The 17,730-nt window shown below is 36.8% G+C and overlaps 1 protein-coding gene across 1 annotated transcript; it reads left to right on the plus strand.

The window, feature by feature from the left end:
- The first annotated feature begins 15,232 nt into the window (after positions 1 to 15,232).
- LOC142529175 (CST complex subunit STN1) lies at positions 15,233 to 16,165 on the plus strand. The gene has a single exon (XM_075634635.1). It carries the CDS (start codon positions 15,430 to 15,432, stop codon positions 15,934 to 15,936), a length of 507 nt encoding a protein of 168 aa, XP_075490750.1. The 5' UTR covers positions 15,233 to 15,429; the 3' UTR covers positions 15,937 to 16,165.
- Positions 16,166 to 17,730: the final 1,565 nt, after the last annotated feature.

Here is a 17,730-nt window from a genome sequence, read left to right on the forward strand (position 1 = left end):
TCTAGATAAAATATTATCTATTACTTTATATTTGAAGAATTAGGGTAATTAAGAGATTAGTGGGCCTTTTTAACTTAAATAATTTAGACCCAAAAAACCATCCCAACACAACAAGACGGCAGCCAAAGAAGATTGCAATCAATTTCTTTCCACCTCACGTGCGCAACAAGGAGGCGCAGGACTTGAGATTTTTTCTACCAACAAAAAAATAGTTTGATTTTCTTTATGTCTTTTTATTTATTTTTCATGGATATTGTAGATCAAACTATGCTAGGCTAATTTTCTTAATCTGATTCAAGGGATAGTCTACTATTTTAATTTTATCACTGTGAGATTTTTGCACTTTAATTTATTATTCTTGTTTCCCCAAGTATTCGTTGATTTATGATTTAATTATATGAATGTTATACGTCAATTAATCTGACAATTTAATTTGATGTATGATTTTCTACTGCTATCCATGAATTCAGTTATCCGTAATTTTCATGAACGATTGGTACATGAGTAGCGATAGATTAGGTGTGTTGTGCTATCATAACATATTTAATCTAAACAAATCAACGAAACTCGATCTATCAATTGCAGCTATCTCGGTTGTTAGATTTTAGGATTAACTGTTTTCACAAAACGAAAATGCTATTTTTAATTAATATGGAACACTATCGTGCCTAGTTAATTATTAATAAGTTTTGACTAGATGCTGGGTTTGGTCAATTAAATTAGGAAAACGCAAGGATTTTAGCGGCTATCCCTATTATTCTAAGGTTCATTGCTTGGAATAATATGAATAAATGATTGGTTAACCGATGAACATCGAGATAATTAAATAGTGGAACTTCCTTGAATCAGTATTTTTCTCGTATTAAATTCTTCAATTTATTCTCGTCGATTAATTTTCAATTCTAGATTCAGTATTCTTTCTTGCTTGGTAATTTTAGTTTAAATTATTTTATTTAGTGATTATCAAAACAAATCCCCCCTTTTTATTTTTAGTATCAAAAGAAATAAATCTACCGTTCCCTGTGGATTCAACCCTACTCAACATTACACTCGTTTTTTATTTAAAAGAGTAGGAATTAATTTGGTGGTCAACGACAGCACACCAGTTTAAAATTGTTGAATATTCCAAGGCTCGGAGACTGAAACTTGCTCTCTATCAGTTGAAAGACCGAGCAAAATCTTGGTGGGAAGCCGCTGAGATTGGATTGAAAGAAGCCGGAATTGAAGTCACATGGGATGTCTTCAAGGCCCAATTTTTGGAGCAATATTCCCCTCCTTCCTATTATACTGCCCAAGAGAATGAATTCAATAGTCTGCAGCAGGGAACAATGACTGTTGCAGAATATGCTTCGAAGTTTTCTACTCTGTTGAAGTATGCACCTCACGTAGCTGGGAATGCAAAAGCAAAATATAACAGGTTTGTGAATGGATTGCATCCTGCTTTATATACTTTTGTTGTTTTGGTTTGCCTACCAGCTACGTAGAGGCGGTTGAACGAGTCAAGGAAGCCGAGGCTGGACTCAGGCGAGGAGGTCCACAGTATACTCCTCCACCACCAGTGTCAGCTCAGCAGCCTACATTGCGCCCGAGAGGTAAAAAGTTCAAGAAGAGTGGTATTGTTTCTTCATCTTCTTCCAGTTCGAGTGGATACCAGAGAGGGAGTCCTGTGATTGCTCCTTATTGTAGTCATTGTGGGGGTAAACATACTATCGAGCAGTGTCGAGGTATATTTGGTACTTGTTATCAGTGTGGGCAGAAGGCCATTTCTCTCGAGTATGTCCGAACAAGGGTACGACTTCTTCTCAACCCCAGCCAGGATTTAGAGGTGGCCCCAGCATGATGAGACCTGTTGTTCCTGTTCCATCTTTTCAGCAGTCGAGTGTCCCACGATATCGAGGACCAGGTGGTCAGACTGCTCAAGTTCCTCCTCAAGTAAGAGTGTATGCTATGATGGAGGATCAGGCGAAGGAAGCTCCTGGTGGTGTGATTGCAGGTATTTGCATGCTTTTCGATTATCCTGCACGTATTTTATATGATACAGGAGCATCTCATTCATTCATATCTCATGCATTTGTTGCATCTCACGGTATTGAGTGTACCCCATTGTATGATACATTATCGATAGCCACGCCAGCAAGAAAGATTATTTTGTCTCAGAAAATTGTGCATAATTGTGTATTGATATATGAGGATAATGTGATATTCTTGAATTTGATTGTCCTTCCAATGCACGACTTTAATTGTATTGATGGAATGGATATCTTGACGACAAATCGAGCTACTGTTGATTGTTTTCATGGAGTGGTTCTATTTCGACCGATTGATGGACCCAAGTGGAATTTTTATGGCAAGGGTTCTCAAGACAAAATTCCATTGGTATCTTCCTTGGAAATGTCTCGACTTTTGACTAGCGGAGATGAGGGTTATCTTATTTACGCTATTGATGTCTCTAAGAAGGAGCATTCTTTATCTGAGATTCCTGTTGCGAGAGAGTTTCCAGATGTATTTCCCGATGAGAATCCTGATTTTCCTCCTCATCGAGAAGTTGAGTTTAGTATTGATCTTGTGCCGGGGAATGCTCCCATATCTAAAGCTCCATATCGCATGGCACCATTGGAATTGAAAGAATTGAAAGAACAATTATAGGATCTTCTCGATAAGGGATATATTCAACCGAGTGTATCACCTTGGGGAGCTCCAGTTTTATTTGTTCGAAAGAAAGATGGTACTATGCGAATGTGTATTGATTATAGGCAATTGAATCGGGCTACTGTGAAAAACAAGTACCCACTTCCTCGTATTGATGATTTATTTGATCAGCTTCAGGGTACTTCTGTTTACTCTAAGATTGATCTTCGTTTGGATATCATCAAGTACGAGTTCGAGATGAAGATGTGCCCAAAACTGCTTTTCGTACGAGGTATGGCCACTATGAGTTTTTGATTATGCCTTTCGGTCTCACGAATGCTCCTGCTGTCTTTATGGATCTATTGAATCGTGTCTTTCGAGATTATCTTGACCGATTCGTTATCGTCTTTATTGATGATATTCTTGTATATTCAAAATTGAAAAAGGAGCATACTGAACATCTGAGACTGGTGCTTCAAACTCTTTGTACTAGTCATTTATACGCTAAATTGTCCAAATGTGAATTCTGGATGGACAAAGTGATATTTTTGGGCCACGTCATTTCGAGACATGACATATCTGTTGATCATGCGAAGGTCGAAGCTGTATTGAATTGGCCAAGACCTACGAATTTTCCTGAGATCCGTAGCTTCATGGGTTTAGCTGGATATTATCGTCGCTTTATTGAAGGGTTTTCGAAGATAGCTAAACCTATTACTCAACTAACACAGAAGAATCAGCGATTCATTTGGTCAGATGAATGTTAAGCTAGTTTTCTTGAATTGAAGACGAGATTGACCACAGTACCTGTGCTTACTATTCCTCACGTACCGGAGGATTTGTTGTGTGCACAGATGCATCTGGTAAAGGTTTGGGCTGTGTTATGATGCAACATGGCAAAGTGGTTGCTTATGCGTCTCGTCAATTGAAATCTCATGAAACACGATATCCTGTTCATGATCTTGAATTGGCCGCCATTGTGTTTGCCTTGAAGATTTGGCGTCATTACTTGTATGGAGAGATGTTTGTTATATATTCAGATCATAAGAGTCTGAAATATCTCTTTTCTCAATCTGATTTGAATATGAGGCAACGTAGGTGGATGGATCTCCTGAAGGATTTTGATTGTGAGATTCAATATCACCCTGGATCGGTGAATGTTACTGCGGATGCCCTTAGTCGGAAAGTTCATGATTCTGTGTTAGCATCTGTTTGTGTCGCCAAGGTACATGAGGATATATGTACTTCTGGTTGGACTTTTCACTCGAATTGGAATTCTATCACTGTCTCAGCATTGCAAATTGAGCCGAACTTGATATCGAAAATACGAAAGGCCCAACGAAGCGATGCTCAGATCCAAAAGTCGAAAGAACTTGTATCTGCAGGACATCAGTCTGGATTCCAGATTTCTTCTGATGGTTCTTTATGACTTAATGGTCGGCTGGTAGTTCCTGATGATTATGATTTGAAATCTGCCCTTCTTCGAGAAGCACATTGTAGCAAATACAGTATTCACCCTGGAGGTCGAAAAATGTATTTGACATTGAGACCTCAATTCTGGTGGAAACGTATGAAGAAGGACATTGCTGAGTTTATTTCGAAATGTCTTGTTTGCCAGCAAGTGAAAGCCGAGAGAATGAAACCTGGAGGATTGCTCCATAGTCTCGAAATCCCGAAATGGAATTGGGAACATATTGCTATGGATTTTGTGACTCATTTACCTCGTTCGCCCAAAGGCTGTGATGCTATTTGGGTTATTATTGATCGGCTTTCGAAATCTGTACATTTTATTCCGTATGAGCGGACTTATCCTTATAAGAGAATGACCCGTTTATACATCGAGAATATTGTGAGACTGCACGGTGTGCCAGTCTCAATTGTATCTGATCGTGATCCCAGGTTTGCTTCTAAATTCTGGGGTAGTTTCCAAAAAGCGATGGGTACGCGTTTGGCTATGAGTACTGCCAATCATCCTCAAACTGATGGCCAGACTGAGCGTACAATTCAAACGTTAGAGGATATGTTACGTGCTTTTGTGATGGATTTCAGAATGGGATGGCAAGATGCCTTACCATTGGTTGAATTTTCTTATAATAATAGTTTTCAAACGAGTATTGGTATGGCACCGTTTGAAGCTCTATATAGGAGACGATGTAGATCACCATTATTCTGGGATGAAATTGGTTAAAGACAATTGACTAGACCTGAAATGATACAAGAAATGAATGATAAGGTTCAGTTGATTCGACAGCGAATGAAAGCTGCTCAGGATCGTCAAACGAGTTATGCGAATAAACGAAGACAACCCTTGGAATTCCAGAAAGGTGACAAAGTATTTTTGAAAATATCTCCCTTTAGAGGCACTGTTCGATTTGGCATGCGAGAGAAATTATCTTCTCGATATGTTGGTCCATATGAGATCCTTGATCGTGTTGGTGATATTGCTTATCGATTGGCATTGCCACCAGCTCTATCTGCCATTCACGATGTATTTCATGTTTCTATGCTGAGGAAATATGAACCAGATCCATCACATGTACTTGCACTTGATGAGGTTGAACTTGATCCTTCTCTTTCCTATGTTGAACAACCTGTTCGCATTATGGATCGAAAGGAAAAGATATTGCGTAATAAATCGATTCCTTTAGTTCGAGTACAATGGACACGGCATGGTGTGGAAGAGTCGACGTGGGAATTGGAGAGCAAGATGCGAGATTCATATCCGCAATTGTTTGATTCTCTTCCATCTGTTCCATTGTATTCAATGTATACTGATCCGTTTACTGATTTTAGTTTTGATATGTACTATAACTGGTGACATATATATGTTTGCCAATGTTATGTATATAGAGATGTTTGAGATTTCGAGGACGAAATCTTTTAAGTGGGGGAGAAATGTAAGGATCGTGTATCGTATTATCGTAAATCATATGTTGATTATCGATAATTTTATGAAATTGTTATGTGATTATGTATATGAGGTACATCATGACAATGGAAAATGAGCAAATAAGTGTTAATAATGAAATATCGTACGAGATATTGATTAATTAATAGAATTGAAGTTGTAAGATCTCGAGTGGAGAAGTCGGACGTCAATACAATACAAGACTAATATTTTGGACAGAACATCTGGCGCCCGAGCGGTAGAAGATGACCGCCCGAGCGCCAGTGCACCACAAGGTGAGTAATTGTAGAGAACATGTGGCGCCCGAGCGGTAGAAAATGATCGCCCGAGTGCCAGTGTAGCACAAATTTTGATCGGACAGAACTTTCCGCGCCCGAGCGGTAGTTTTTGATCGCCCGAGCGCGGTGCAAGTGACACTCGGGGGCAGAACATCTCGCGCTCGGGCGCGAGAATTCTACCGCCCGAGCGCGAAGGCGGTGAAGATAAGACCAAGCTTCTGATCATTTCTTTCTTCATTCCCTCTTCTTAAGTTTCGAGAAAAAAAAAAGAAAATCGATTTCTTTCGTCCGAATCGACTTCGAAACGCTGTCCAAGCGCGAAACAAATTATATATTCGGAATCTTCACGTCGAGAGCTTACTTTTGAGGTAAATTTCTTCTAAATTCAGCAGCTCTAAATATGAAAGTACTGGAATAGCATGTATTTGAAGTCGAGATTCCTGTATGTGGTAGAATAACAGACAAGAAACTCATATTCGAAGTCGGAATTGAATTATGTTATGGTTTTGATTTGATATGAATTTTCAAAGTTTCAAAAGATATTTGGAACTTATATTATTGATTTTGGATCATGTTATTGATTGAAATGAATATGTTATTGATGTAGATAGCTTATTATACTGATATCTTCAAGCTACATCAACTGGAACGAAGAATTGAGGTATGTTGCGACCGGGTAACATACGACAGGTATCTGTATTATATGATATATGTTGGATTGGTTTGATTGATTGGAATGAGAATACATGTCTATATGCCTTATTTGTTGAGTTTATGTGGCATACATGACATTGTGATTTGAATATCGATGTATAAAATAAAAGTTTTGTTAACACACATCGTTTGATGCATACATCGATACATGACATGCACGTTGAGATATGATCATTGGATACCCTGATATGATTTGATTGGATTATGGGGTTTGTGAACACAATGCTATGTTTGGTATTACATGACCCTTAAAACATAGACATTTGTGGTCCCGACGATTGATTAAGATTTGGATTTGATGGCGCTTTGTCGACGCTATCATACGAGTATCCCTGATTGAGGCCGGTGTGCTAGGTCGAGCATTAATTTGATAACGATTCGTTTGATTCTGACATGTGCTCAGTGGATGGGCATTTGACCTGATACCTCCACGACATACATGCATTGCATACCATGTATCATTGTTTAGATACTTGTGGTATATATGATGGTTGTTTCATACGGAGCTTTGCTCACCCCCAAGGGGGGCTGTTGTTGTCTTTGTGTGTGAACAATGGCAGGTACTCCAGGATATCAGGAGACCGGAGAGAGTACTTCTGGAGGGAGTCACAGTTTGGGTTGAGGTTTTATGTTTTGTTCCCAGTATATATATATGTATCTATATACCGGGGCATATCCCGATGATATGAGTTGTTTGTATATGATTGGTTTTGATTATGTGTGGGCGAATTTTATGATGTGAGATGAAATATTATTTTTAGTATTTACACAAAATGATTTGGGCTCATTGTAAAGAAAATTTAAACTCGTTTTCCGCTGTAATTAATTAACCCTAATCAGATTGTGTTGTAATAACGATTAGGAGCTAAGGGCCCCACATCGTGCGTAATAAACGCAAAGGCACACCTTAATCTATTTTTTCTCATCTATCATACCATATGAAGGATCGTGTGTGCTAGTGCATTCGAAGGCATTTCGTACACAACAGTTTCCAATGAGCTTCAATAAGCTCGTGTTCTAAGAATATTAACACCGATGAATTAAATCGAGTTTGGTTTTAAAACCAAGCGGAAGGAACTCGAAGTAATCCTTCGTGAAGAATACTGATATATTTAAAAAATATTTTAACTTATGTAAACTGACTAACTGAAATAAGACAGATTATTTTTTGCATTCTTCAGTTCAGTTACGGTGACAACTAAACTGACGAATACTCCAACTGATCAAAACAGTTTGAAAACAATAGTTAATCAGTTAAATACACAAGATATGTTTATGGATGTTCGGAGACTCAACTGCTCCTACGTCACACCTTCTATCTAAATTGACTGATACTTGATGTTATTGGATATTTGCTAAGTGTAGTAGCAATTCCCTTACATAAGATGGTGTGCTTTATATTAATACAAGGGACGCGTAACGAATTAAATTAACATCATATGTATTCAGTTAGTTTGCATGTAACTGAACTGATTTTTTCCAGTTTATATGTTGCCTTAACTGCTTGAGTGTTTATTACTTAAACTCCTTTTAAAATCGCGCAAACAATTATATTTTTGAGGGGGAGTTTTATTCAGTTCTTGAGGGGGAGCTTTTTTTTAAAACTGCTTTTAAATTTGTTATCTCTCGATCTGAAAAAATGTTTTCAAATCGTTTTATTCAGTTGTTGAGGGGGAGCTTTTCTTTATGTTATCCCTCGAACTGAAAGTTCTTCTATTCATTTTATTGTTTTTAATTGTTTTTTATCTCACAAATGGAGAGAATTATTAACTGTTAAAATTGTATTTTAAATCGCTTTAATTGTTCAAGTTTTGTGATCATCAAAAAGGGGGAGATTGTTGGAACATTTCATGTTCGCAATCTTGTTTTTGATGTTAATGAAACTTGTTATTATGTTTCTAATGATTTACCGAGTGTGCAGATGTTCTAACTGACCGAACTGATCAGTTACCGAGACTAAACTGAAGATATCGAAGATGTAAATTGAAAAGTGCCAACTGATTGATCGAACTGAACCAGTACAACTGAAGTATCAAGAGCAGTTCAACTGATTGTCCAGTTGATAGGTGGTTCAGAAGAAAACCTTCAAAAGCCCGGCCAGCTGATGAAGTGTTCAACTGATGAAGAGCCCAACTGACCAGTTCAACTGAATCAGTGAAATCAGTTCAGCTGACGAGTCAACTGATTTTACCTCACCAACTCAAGACCAGTTCAACTGACCAGTTCAGAACATCAGTTATGAACGAACCAGTTTGCAGATACGACAAGCTTAATCCAGCTGTGCACAAAGGTACAAAAGCTATTGTACGATCATAGTACAATAAGAGACGTTGCAGCAGCACTTAAAACCAAATGTTCCAGATATCTATTTGGGGGAACAAATTCAAACTGCAACGGATTCATTCAATGAGTCTCACCAAACGCCTATAAATAGAAGCCGAAGTTCAGTGAAGACGATGATGAGAGTGGATGGAAAATATAGAGAGGGCTCGCTCATTGCATATCAGCTTTGAAGAAGCAATCAGTCCAGTTTCTGAGAGAACACTTCAACGTGTTATCAGCTTAGATTAGAAGCATATTTCTCTCAGTGTGTGAGAACACTTTCGGGTAGTTTACAGAGATCAGTTCTCACACACGCACACACCACCACTCAAATTCAGTCTTGCACAAAGACGTTAAACTTGTGTATGTATTCTTTCTCACATAGACATTAAAGAAGTGTTGACTGGAAGGTGCTGCCTTTAGTCTAGTCTAGGAGTTCAGTTTAGGCAGTGGTGTAAGTCTTAGCTGTGTGGGTTTGTACAAGTATTTGTATCGATCAAAGTCTTCTAGTGAATCCTACCCGAGGTGGTAGAAAGGGTGACATAGGAGCAGTTGAAGTCTCCGAACATCTATAAACATATCTTGTGTTATTTCTGTTTAACTGCTTGTTTCTGTTCTTAACTGATTTGATCAGTTCAGTTCTGTCCATAACTGAACCGATATAAGCCAGAACTGATCCCTAGCCATTTCCAGTCATTCAATTACACAAGATATAAAATATATCAGTGTTTCTTAACATAGGATTATTTCGAGTGTTTTCCGCTTGGTTTAATACCAAACTCGATCTAATTCATTGGTGTATATTTTCTTAGAACACGAGCTATTGCAGCTCATCAACGTTTTTAGAGGATTTTCCCGATCCAACACTAAGACTGAAGATAAGATAAAAACCAAGAGTCGCATCCCATATGTGTCTGCTCTAGGCAGTATAATGTATGGTATGATATCTACTCGACTTGATATTGCGTTTGTGCTGAGTGTTGCAAGAAGATATCGATTGAATCCCGATCCACTGCATTGGAAAGTCTTAAAGGACATTCTTAATTACTTAAGAAGAAATAAGAATATGTTCTTGATTTACGGGAGTTGAGAATTAAATTAGAAGGCTATAATAGTTCTAACTTCCAATAAGATGTGGATGATTTGAATCAACATCTGGATTTTTATTCAAGTTCAATTGTAAGGTCCAGGAATTTAATTCGCGTAACCTAAGTGCATGCAATCTAGGATTTTTATTTTTAATTATATGTTTAATTATTTTTATGCAATTTATGCATAATTCATGCATGATAGGATTTAATCCCTGAAATTTTAAAAGGTCACACATTAGGATTTCTAGGTGCATTTCACGCTCGATCGAGGAATGGAGACCGGTGAATTTTTAGAAAAATTATTTTTACTTCACGATTTATTTTTATAAATTAATATAAGGTGTTTTTAAGTGTATTTTTAAAAAATAGGAATTTTTGGGTATTTTTATCCGCATGATTTTTATTTTTAACGGTACAGCGAATTTTATCGAATCGGGAGACGTTTCGAGGTTTCGGCTAATATTATTAAAAACTTTCCAACACGAAATATTTTTCGGGAGCGTGTTTAGATTTATTGGGCCTATTTTTCAGCTAAGTGGGCTTCAAACTCTTTTTAAAAAAATTTTAAAATGCTATTTTTAGGCCCATGAATTAATTGTTAAGCAACTTAATCAACACTAAATGACTCCCTAAGCGTTTCTATAAACGTAATCCTCCTCCACTCAACCGCCTACCCCTCCAATTAGACATTCTCTTCGTGTGAGCTGCAGCAAGGAGATTCGGTTTCTCCGTCTTCATCAACTCAAGCTCTCTTCACTCTCGGGTGGCATTCCTTCAAGCCTTTGTAAACCAAAAATTATCAGGCACGCATTTGTATTTTTCTTCACGCATCATACACGTTATATACATGCTGTAATGTGTTTATTTGTTTGTGAAACTCCCAATCCAAACGTGAGTATGAATGATTTACGATTTCTCAAGTGTTTATTGCATTATGTTGTTCGTCACTCACGCTTTTCCTTCAGATGGTGCAAGGGGTCTGCTGCAGGGTAAGTACGAAGGCTTTTATCACCATAGGGAGTGAAATGGTAGGCTGGAAATGAGATCATCACAGCACTTTGTAAGGGTGGTCTCGGCTCATGGTTATTGGTTCGGTAAGGGGTTTGGTTGATGTAGGGGGGATTCCGCTGTGCATGGACTCGAACCCAGCCATGTTTCAGACCTTGTAGACTCTAGTGAGGTGTCAAGAAGGAGTCATGGGTGTTTGGTTGAGGGAGAAGCCGATCCTCGGAAGCATGGAGTGAATCGAGAGGGAGGTGATGGTTTCGGCTGGTTTTTATACGCGTGGCTGTACAGCAGCTTTTGCTGGGATTTGGCTTAGTTTAGAAGGGTAGTTAGGTTCTTAATGGTGAGTTAAATGGTTGGACAAGTGGGTGTAGAAGTGAGGACCGAAAGAAATATGAGTTTGGGGGCTATGTGTTGTAATGGGATTAGAGGATAGGGGTTGGCCGAGAGTTGGGAATTTTCCTGGAGGTTTCAGCCGTGGTTTTAGGGGCTTAGTTACATTGTTTTAGGAGCCTTAAGTGTTTTTAGTATATTGTAAAAAGTTGGGAGAAATTCGGTTAAGTTTCGAGTCGATTCGGGTTAAAACCGGGACCCCGGTCCAAGTTTTAAAACGAATCGGTTAAGTTTGGTTTTTGGCTCGAGTTTACGTCTAGGAACACTTTTAAAAATATTTTGGGACATTTTAAGGAGTTTGGTAAGTTTCGGCTCAATTTTAGAGGTCCAGGTGTAAAACGGTAATTTTGGGTTTGCAGGGGTAAAATGGTGACTTTGCACCCGGGGTGAGATTTTGGTCCTAGGCAGCGCCCTGAGCACAAATTCATGATATTTTAAATTTTCATGCATCATGTTTACGATTTTTACGCAATTATGATAAATACGGTGCATGTTTGGTTTAAAAGAAAGTTACGCATATGCATGTTTTATTAAGTGATAAAAATGATGATATTTTTTGAAGGATGAGAATTGGTTGTGACTGAAGATGTATATATATACGATGACATGAGATATGATGAGCTGAGGTTCGGGCTCAGTGGGAGGGATAATGCTGTCGCTGATGTCCCCCGCCGCCGGGTACCACGGTTTTATAGATGGAACCATCGATAGAGCTGATACGATAGACCTGATACGAAAGTCACAACTAATGAACTGAATTCAATTAAAAGAAAATGTTTAAGTTTATGATGACACGATGAGCTGTCTTGACACGTATATGATGAGATGAGATGACATGATTTGACACGACATGATTTTACACGACACGTTTACGAATATGATGATATGAGATGACATGCTTTGACACGATATGATTTTACCCAACACGTTTACGTTATGATTTTAAGTTCATGAAATATATGTTGAGTATGATATTTTTCACTGCTGTGTGCTATGTATATGTACTTGTTATTCCTGGTACAGGTGTGTTGAGTCCTTAGACTCACTAGGCGTGTGTGATGCAGGTGAGCTTCATGATGAGGAGACTGGAGGTACCGAATTCTGAGTAGGCAGGCCTGGTGCGGCGACACGACCCGGGGACCGCATGTTTTCCGCATTATAATTTATGAAATTGAAAGGAGATAAATGTTTTTATACGTGATGATTTTAAGATTTTTATTCGTTTATGTTTACGTATGATTTTAAATGATTTTAAGTTTTTTTTTAAAAAAAATTTATTCCGCACTTTTAAAAACGAGTAGACATTTCATCAATGGTGGTACTATCTCTTGAAAGAGTTCAAAGCAAGACAGTACATCAAATTAAAACACTGAGACCGAATATATAGTTGCATCAACTGTAACAAAAGAAAGTTCTTTAAATATTGATAATACACATGTGAAAGCTTTCTTAAAAAATAGAATTGAATCTAAACATGAGAAGACTATATTATTGAGATGGTAGGCTTTGTGGAAAAATTATACTTTTATATTATTATTATTATTATTATTATTATTATTATTAATGTCATGAAAATATTCTTGTAGATTTCTTAACAAGAGATGAACAACGCTAATGTTGATTCTATCATGAAAATGTAGAGGCATTTGAGGAAACACCTTGAAATGCTTCAAACCGAGTTAATAAGCGGCGGATAGGCTATAATAAGTAGATAAGAAAACTATATCTGATCGAATTACAAATTGTTTACAGGATTATACTCAACTATGGTCTGTATTGCAAAATTCAATCCTTTAGGATATTGAGAATCCATTGGTTTCCTAAATAGAAAGTTTTCAAGTACATTGATCTATAACTAGAGCAGGGGATTCAAGTATCCCTAGAACAAGTGCTAAGTCAGGATCACCTTTAGATGAGTCGACCAAAACAAAAATTGAAGTTCTAGATCCTTATCTCAAGCCTTCAAATCAATCCTTCACCTCGAGGATCGAAGAGGGAGAGATCAACCTTAAACCTCAAACTGACATAGGAAAATATAAGTTAATACTAACGAATTTATAGTTTATCAATTTCAAGTATATCAACAGAACTGAGAGAAATTGAAAATAAGAATATATATCAACTCAGCCTACAACAGGAAAATATAATATGATACGGATGAAACCAAATTCCTATCTCAATGAGGTAAAAACATGATTTGAATTTGGGGTCATTGCCTCAGTTTATACATCATCACCCAGCTTCCCAGAAATCCCACCGCTATCAAAATGGATTTAGGAAGATGTTCATGAAACATGAACAAATATTGATTATTTGTCAAGCAGACATTTTCTAGAGCTTTACTTTTTTAGTGTAGCACCAGAACCAGCCGAAAAAAGCTCGCATGGAGTCTTTCACTTCATCAAGTTGAGAAGACCAGACATGAACATTCAGAAATTTATCAAGAATCCTCCGGAGAAAGAAATATTTCTTGTTTCATCACTCAATGAAGACGAAATCTCCAATAGAGGAGCATGAGGATTATGAATTTATCTCACTGAGATGGACAAATCAAGTTTCAATTTAAGTTTTATTAAAATTATATAAATATATCTTTTCTATTAAATATCATGACGTGACAACCTACAAGCTTTGTAGAATTGATATTTGAAAAGAAAATAAATATTTTGTGGAACAACAAGCTGTTGGGGAGTAAAGAAGCTCGTCGGAAATTATGCAATATGGCTTATATGGAAAGATGATTAGAAAGAATTTGCTCAAACTAGAAAGAGCAAGAATTGGGAAAGGTTTTGGCCGAGATCTGACCGAAAACATAATGCGGAGACAATTCCCAGCAGTGAAGGTACAGACTAGTCACACTTTCCAAAGGGACCATACAAAAAAAAATTAAAAAATTCTCCGACAACATTTGATTCACCACTCCTTCAGTGGAGGATGGACCACTCAACTACCACAATATTACATATCACTAATTAGTGATACACCAACTAAAATATGATGTCAGCCACAACTGACAAAGCAATTCACAAGTTTGAAGTATATATTTCAAATCAACCAAGACTTTTTTATATACCAGGACATGAGGAAGATGAAAGCATCATTCAACCTCTTCATTTTTTTTTCAAAATAATTTGTGTTGTAATTCTAGCTATGATAAGTAGCTCAAAAAATTCCTCATTTTCCTCCTCTACAAGAGGTTTATATGTAATAATATGTTGTATGTTTGAATAAAAGAGTCAATGCTTATTGTCCTCTCATGTATTATTTTTAAAATTAAACTTCTTTAATATACACCCTGAGTTTGGAAACGATAAAGGGTTGTGCTAAGTTCTGTTGAAGGAATCTATGTTATGAACTATCTGTTACAACTGCGTGGTTAAGCTGTGAGAAACATTCTGTAAAACTTGATGGATACAACTCGATGACATCCTCTTCATATATATATATATATAATGTATATAATTTTGTATATATAGGTCGAAAACTTTGTGAAACTGTATGTCTTTAGGTTATATGTCTTTAAATAACATGCGTGATAGATATAACAATACTACGTACCAAAAGCTCAATGTTATTTTAGAAAATTTTACATTATTTGGGGGGAGTTCAAACAAACTTGTAAGAGAATAAGGATAACGTAAGTTTTAAGTTTAGAGAGTTGTTGATAATTTGTTCTTGATTTAATTGTGATTTGCTGAGAAGGCGACAGTTTTTCTCATGAGATATATAATAAAGCTAGCGAGCTGCTCATTACTTATCGAACAAAATAACTAAAACTCAAGTTGGGGGTCAAAAAAAATTTCGAACATGTTCAAATTTGACTTTTATTAAATAAATTCGAATATACATCAAATATTTTTAAAAGCCACTTCATTCGGTCGTTCCTTCTTAATCTACGTCTAATCATCTCTCACTCTATGGTTTAAAGTTTTTCGAGCCGACTCCATCGCCCGCTTGAACTACGTCTATTTATCTCTTCGTCTTGTCACTCTCTGGTTTCGACTATTTCAAATCCCTCCACTCCAATCTAGTGGTCTTGTTATTATTTCTTTAATATTGGAAGTTGAATTTCACTGGATCGAGCCAAACAATGCAATCACTTTACTACACCCACGTCAAATTGATGGCTTTCGATTTCCTTGCTCTTACGCCGTGCCCGACGGTCCCGATCTCTTTTTCCCGAAAAGGTATGCCTGTTTTACATGTTGAGTCTCTCGGAATCGTGGTGACCCGGGAACAAAAACCAGGGAAGTTCCTAAAATTCACCATTGATGATGGCACTGGTTGCATCCCTTGTGTCCTCTGGCTCAATCAACTCGTCTCTCCTTACTTCTCAAGGCGCGATCCGTTAGGTGTTCGATTCAATGCCGATGTGGCAACCAAACTTGCCTCACAGATTCAGCTGGGTGCTGTCGCAAGGGTCCGCGGGAAGGTGAAGGGCTACAGAGGGACGCTTCAAATAACGGTTTCTGATGTTGTTTTGGAAGCAGACCCGAATGCACAAGTACTGCACTGGTTGGATTGTGTAAGGTTGGCTAGGAATTACGACAAGTTTGCAAAGAACAGAGCTAGTGGAGGTGAGAAGGGTGCAATTTGATAGATTTTCTCGTTTTATGAATCCCTCCTCTTCCCAATATGTATTCTTGATTTATTTTTGGGAAGAACAAATTCAGGGTCGATCTGTTGTTCGCTGATGATTATTACAATCAGATTTGTGTATGATCATATGGTGGACGATATATGTGATTGTTTTGGGTCCACCATTTCCTACTTAATTTCTGCAGTTATTTGTGCGTTGGTGAAGTCATTGATTTTTGTTTATTGATGGCTAATTGGAGCCTCTAATCTCACTAGCACTATTATTCCCAATATACTTTTTATTGATTAAAATTTTCCAATATTCATAAATAAAAACTCATAAAATATATTTAAATAATGATAATAATAACTTAAAGAACATGTATTTTGTGAGATGATCTTACAAATTTATTTCCGTGAGATAGGTAGACTTGTTCTATACTTAAAGTGAAAAGTAATATTTTTAGCATAAAAGTGATATATTTTCATAAATAGGGCTGGGTCCAAGATATCTCTCACAAATTTGACATGTGATATTGTCTCACATCAGTTTTTGTATAATTTAAAACGCTGAATAAAATACAACAAAATGGTCAATATGATGTACAATTATTTTTATTTTATTTTATTACATAAACTTCAAGCTTGGCGTTTGGCTATTTTAGCCAAAATCAAGTGTCAAACCTTTAAGATCACTACCCAATTGCTCTGCCCATAAAAAGGACCCATTTCCATCGGTTTTAACACACAATTTCGATAACAAATTTGGTTAGGATAGGAAATATGGTGATGTAAGGAATATGGTAGAAAAATAAGGAAAATTGAGGGAAAATTCTGGAAAAAAAATCACATTATACTCCTCACCTACCCATAATTATCAAGATCGGGAGGTGTATCAAGACCACCAACCAAATTTTTGAAAATGATCAAAACCATAAATAACATTTCTCGAAATTTTCTATAAAACTCCATTCCAGGTAGCTTTAGTCCATCTATTATTTATCCTCTTTCATGAAGAATCTTTTCGATCATAACATAGAAAATGTTCAAAATATTTTCTAATTTACATATATGTTGGCTAATCATCCCTAAAGTCGTCGGAAACACTATTGTGGAAAACCAAAGTCAAACCATCATTTTAATTATTACCAGTTTTCTTCAATTATGGTTATTTCGGCACTTGACCTATAATTATAATAAATTTTCATAAATTAATGATTTATCTATATATATTGCATCATATTACGACATTTTATATTTTATTGTTCTGAAAACCGTGATTTCGACCCGCAAAATGAGTCCAATGAACAATGATTGAACTCGAGTATATAGTTCATCTGAACAACGCTTCGGTTTAGAAACGTGAGTTCACGTCATCTTATAAATGATCCATTGTATAGATCCTATTTGATTACTTGGGAAAAATTGCTACACTAAATGTTGGTGGGAGCCACCTCTTTAGCTCACGATTTTCACTTCAAAATTCTAAATAGTTACCACATTATATTCGACACGATGTTATGTGACGGTACGTTACCATGAATACATGTCATTATTTTGAAATATAACCCTCATATATTGTTGTTTCTTATTATATGAAATTGCTCAATTTATTCTCTCACTCCCAAAAGACTTAACCCCTATTTATTTAAAATTTCAGATACATGATTTCAAGTAGAGCTGTCAAAACAGGTTGGCGGGATGGACCAACCCGCAACCCACTAGTTGGTGGGGCGGGGCTAATAAAACTTCACTCAACTCGTCTCGCCATTTTGGTAGGTTAAGAAATTGTCAGCTCAACTTGTCTATTTGG

Source organism: Primulina tabacum, chromosome 16 (assembly GCF_025594145.1).
Source record: "Primulina tabacum isolate GXHZ01 chromosome 16, ASM2559414v2, whole genome shotgun sequence".
Taxonomy (NCBI): Eukaryota; Viridiplantae; Streptophyta; class Magnoliopsida; order Lamiales; family Gesneriaceae; genus Primulina; species Primulina tabacum.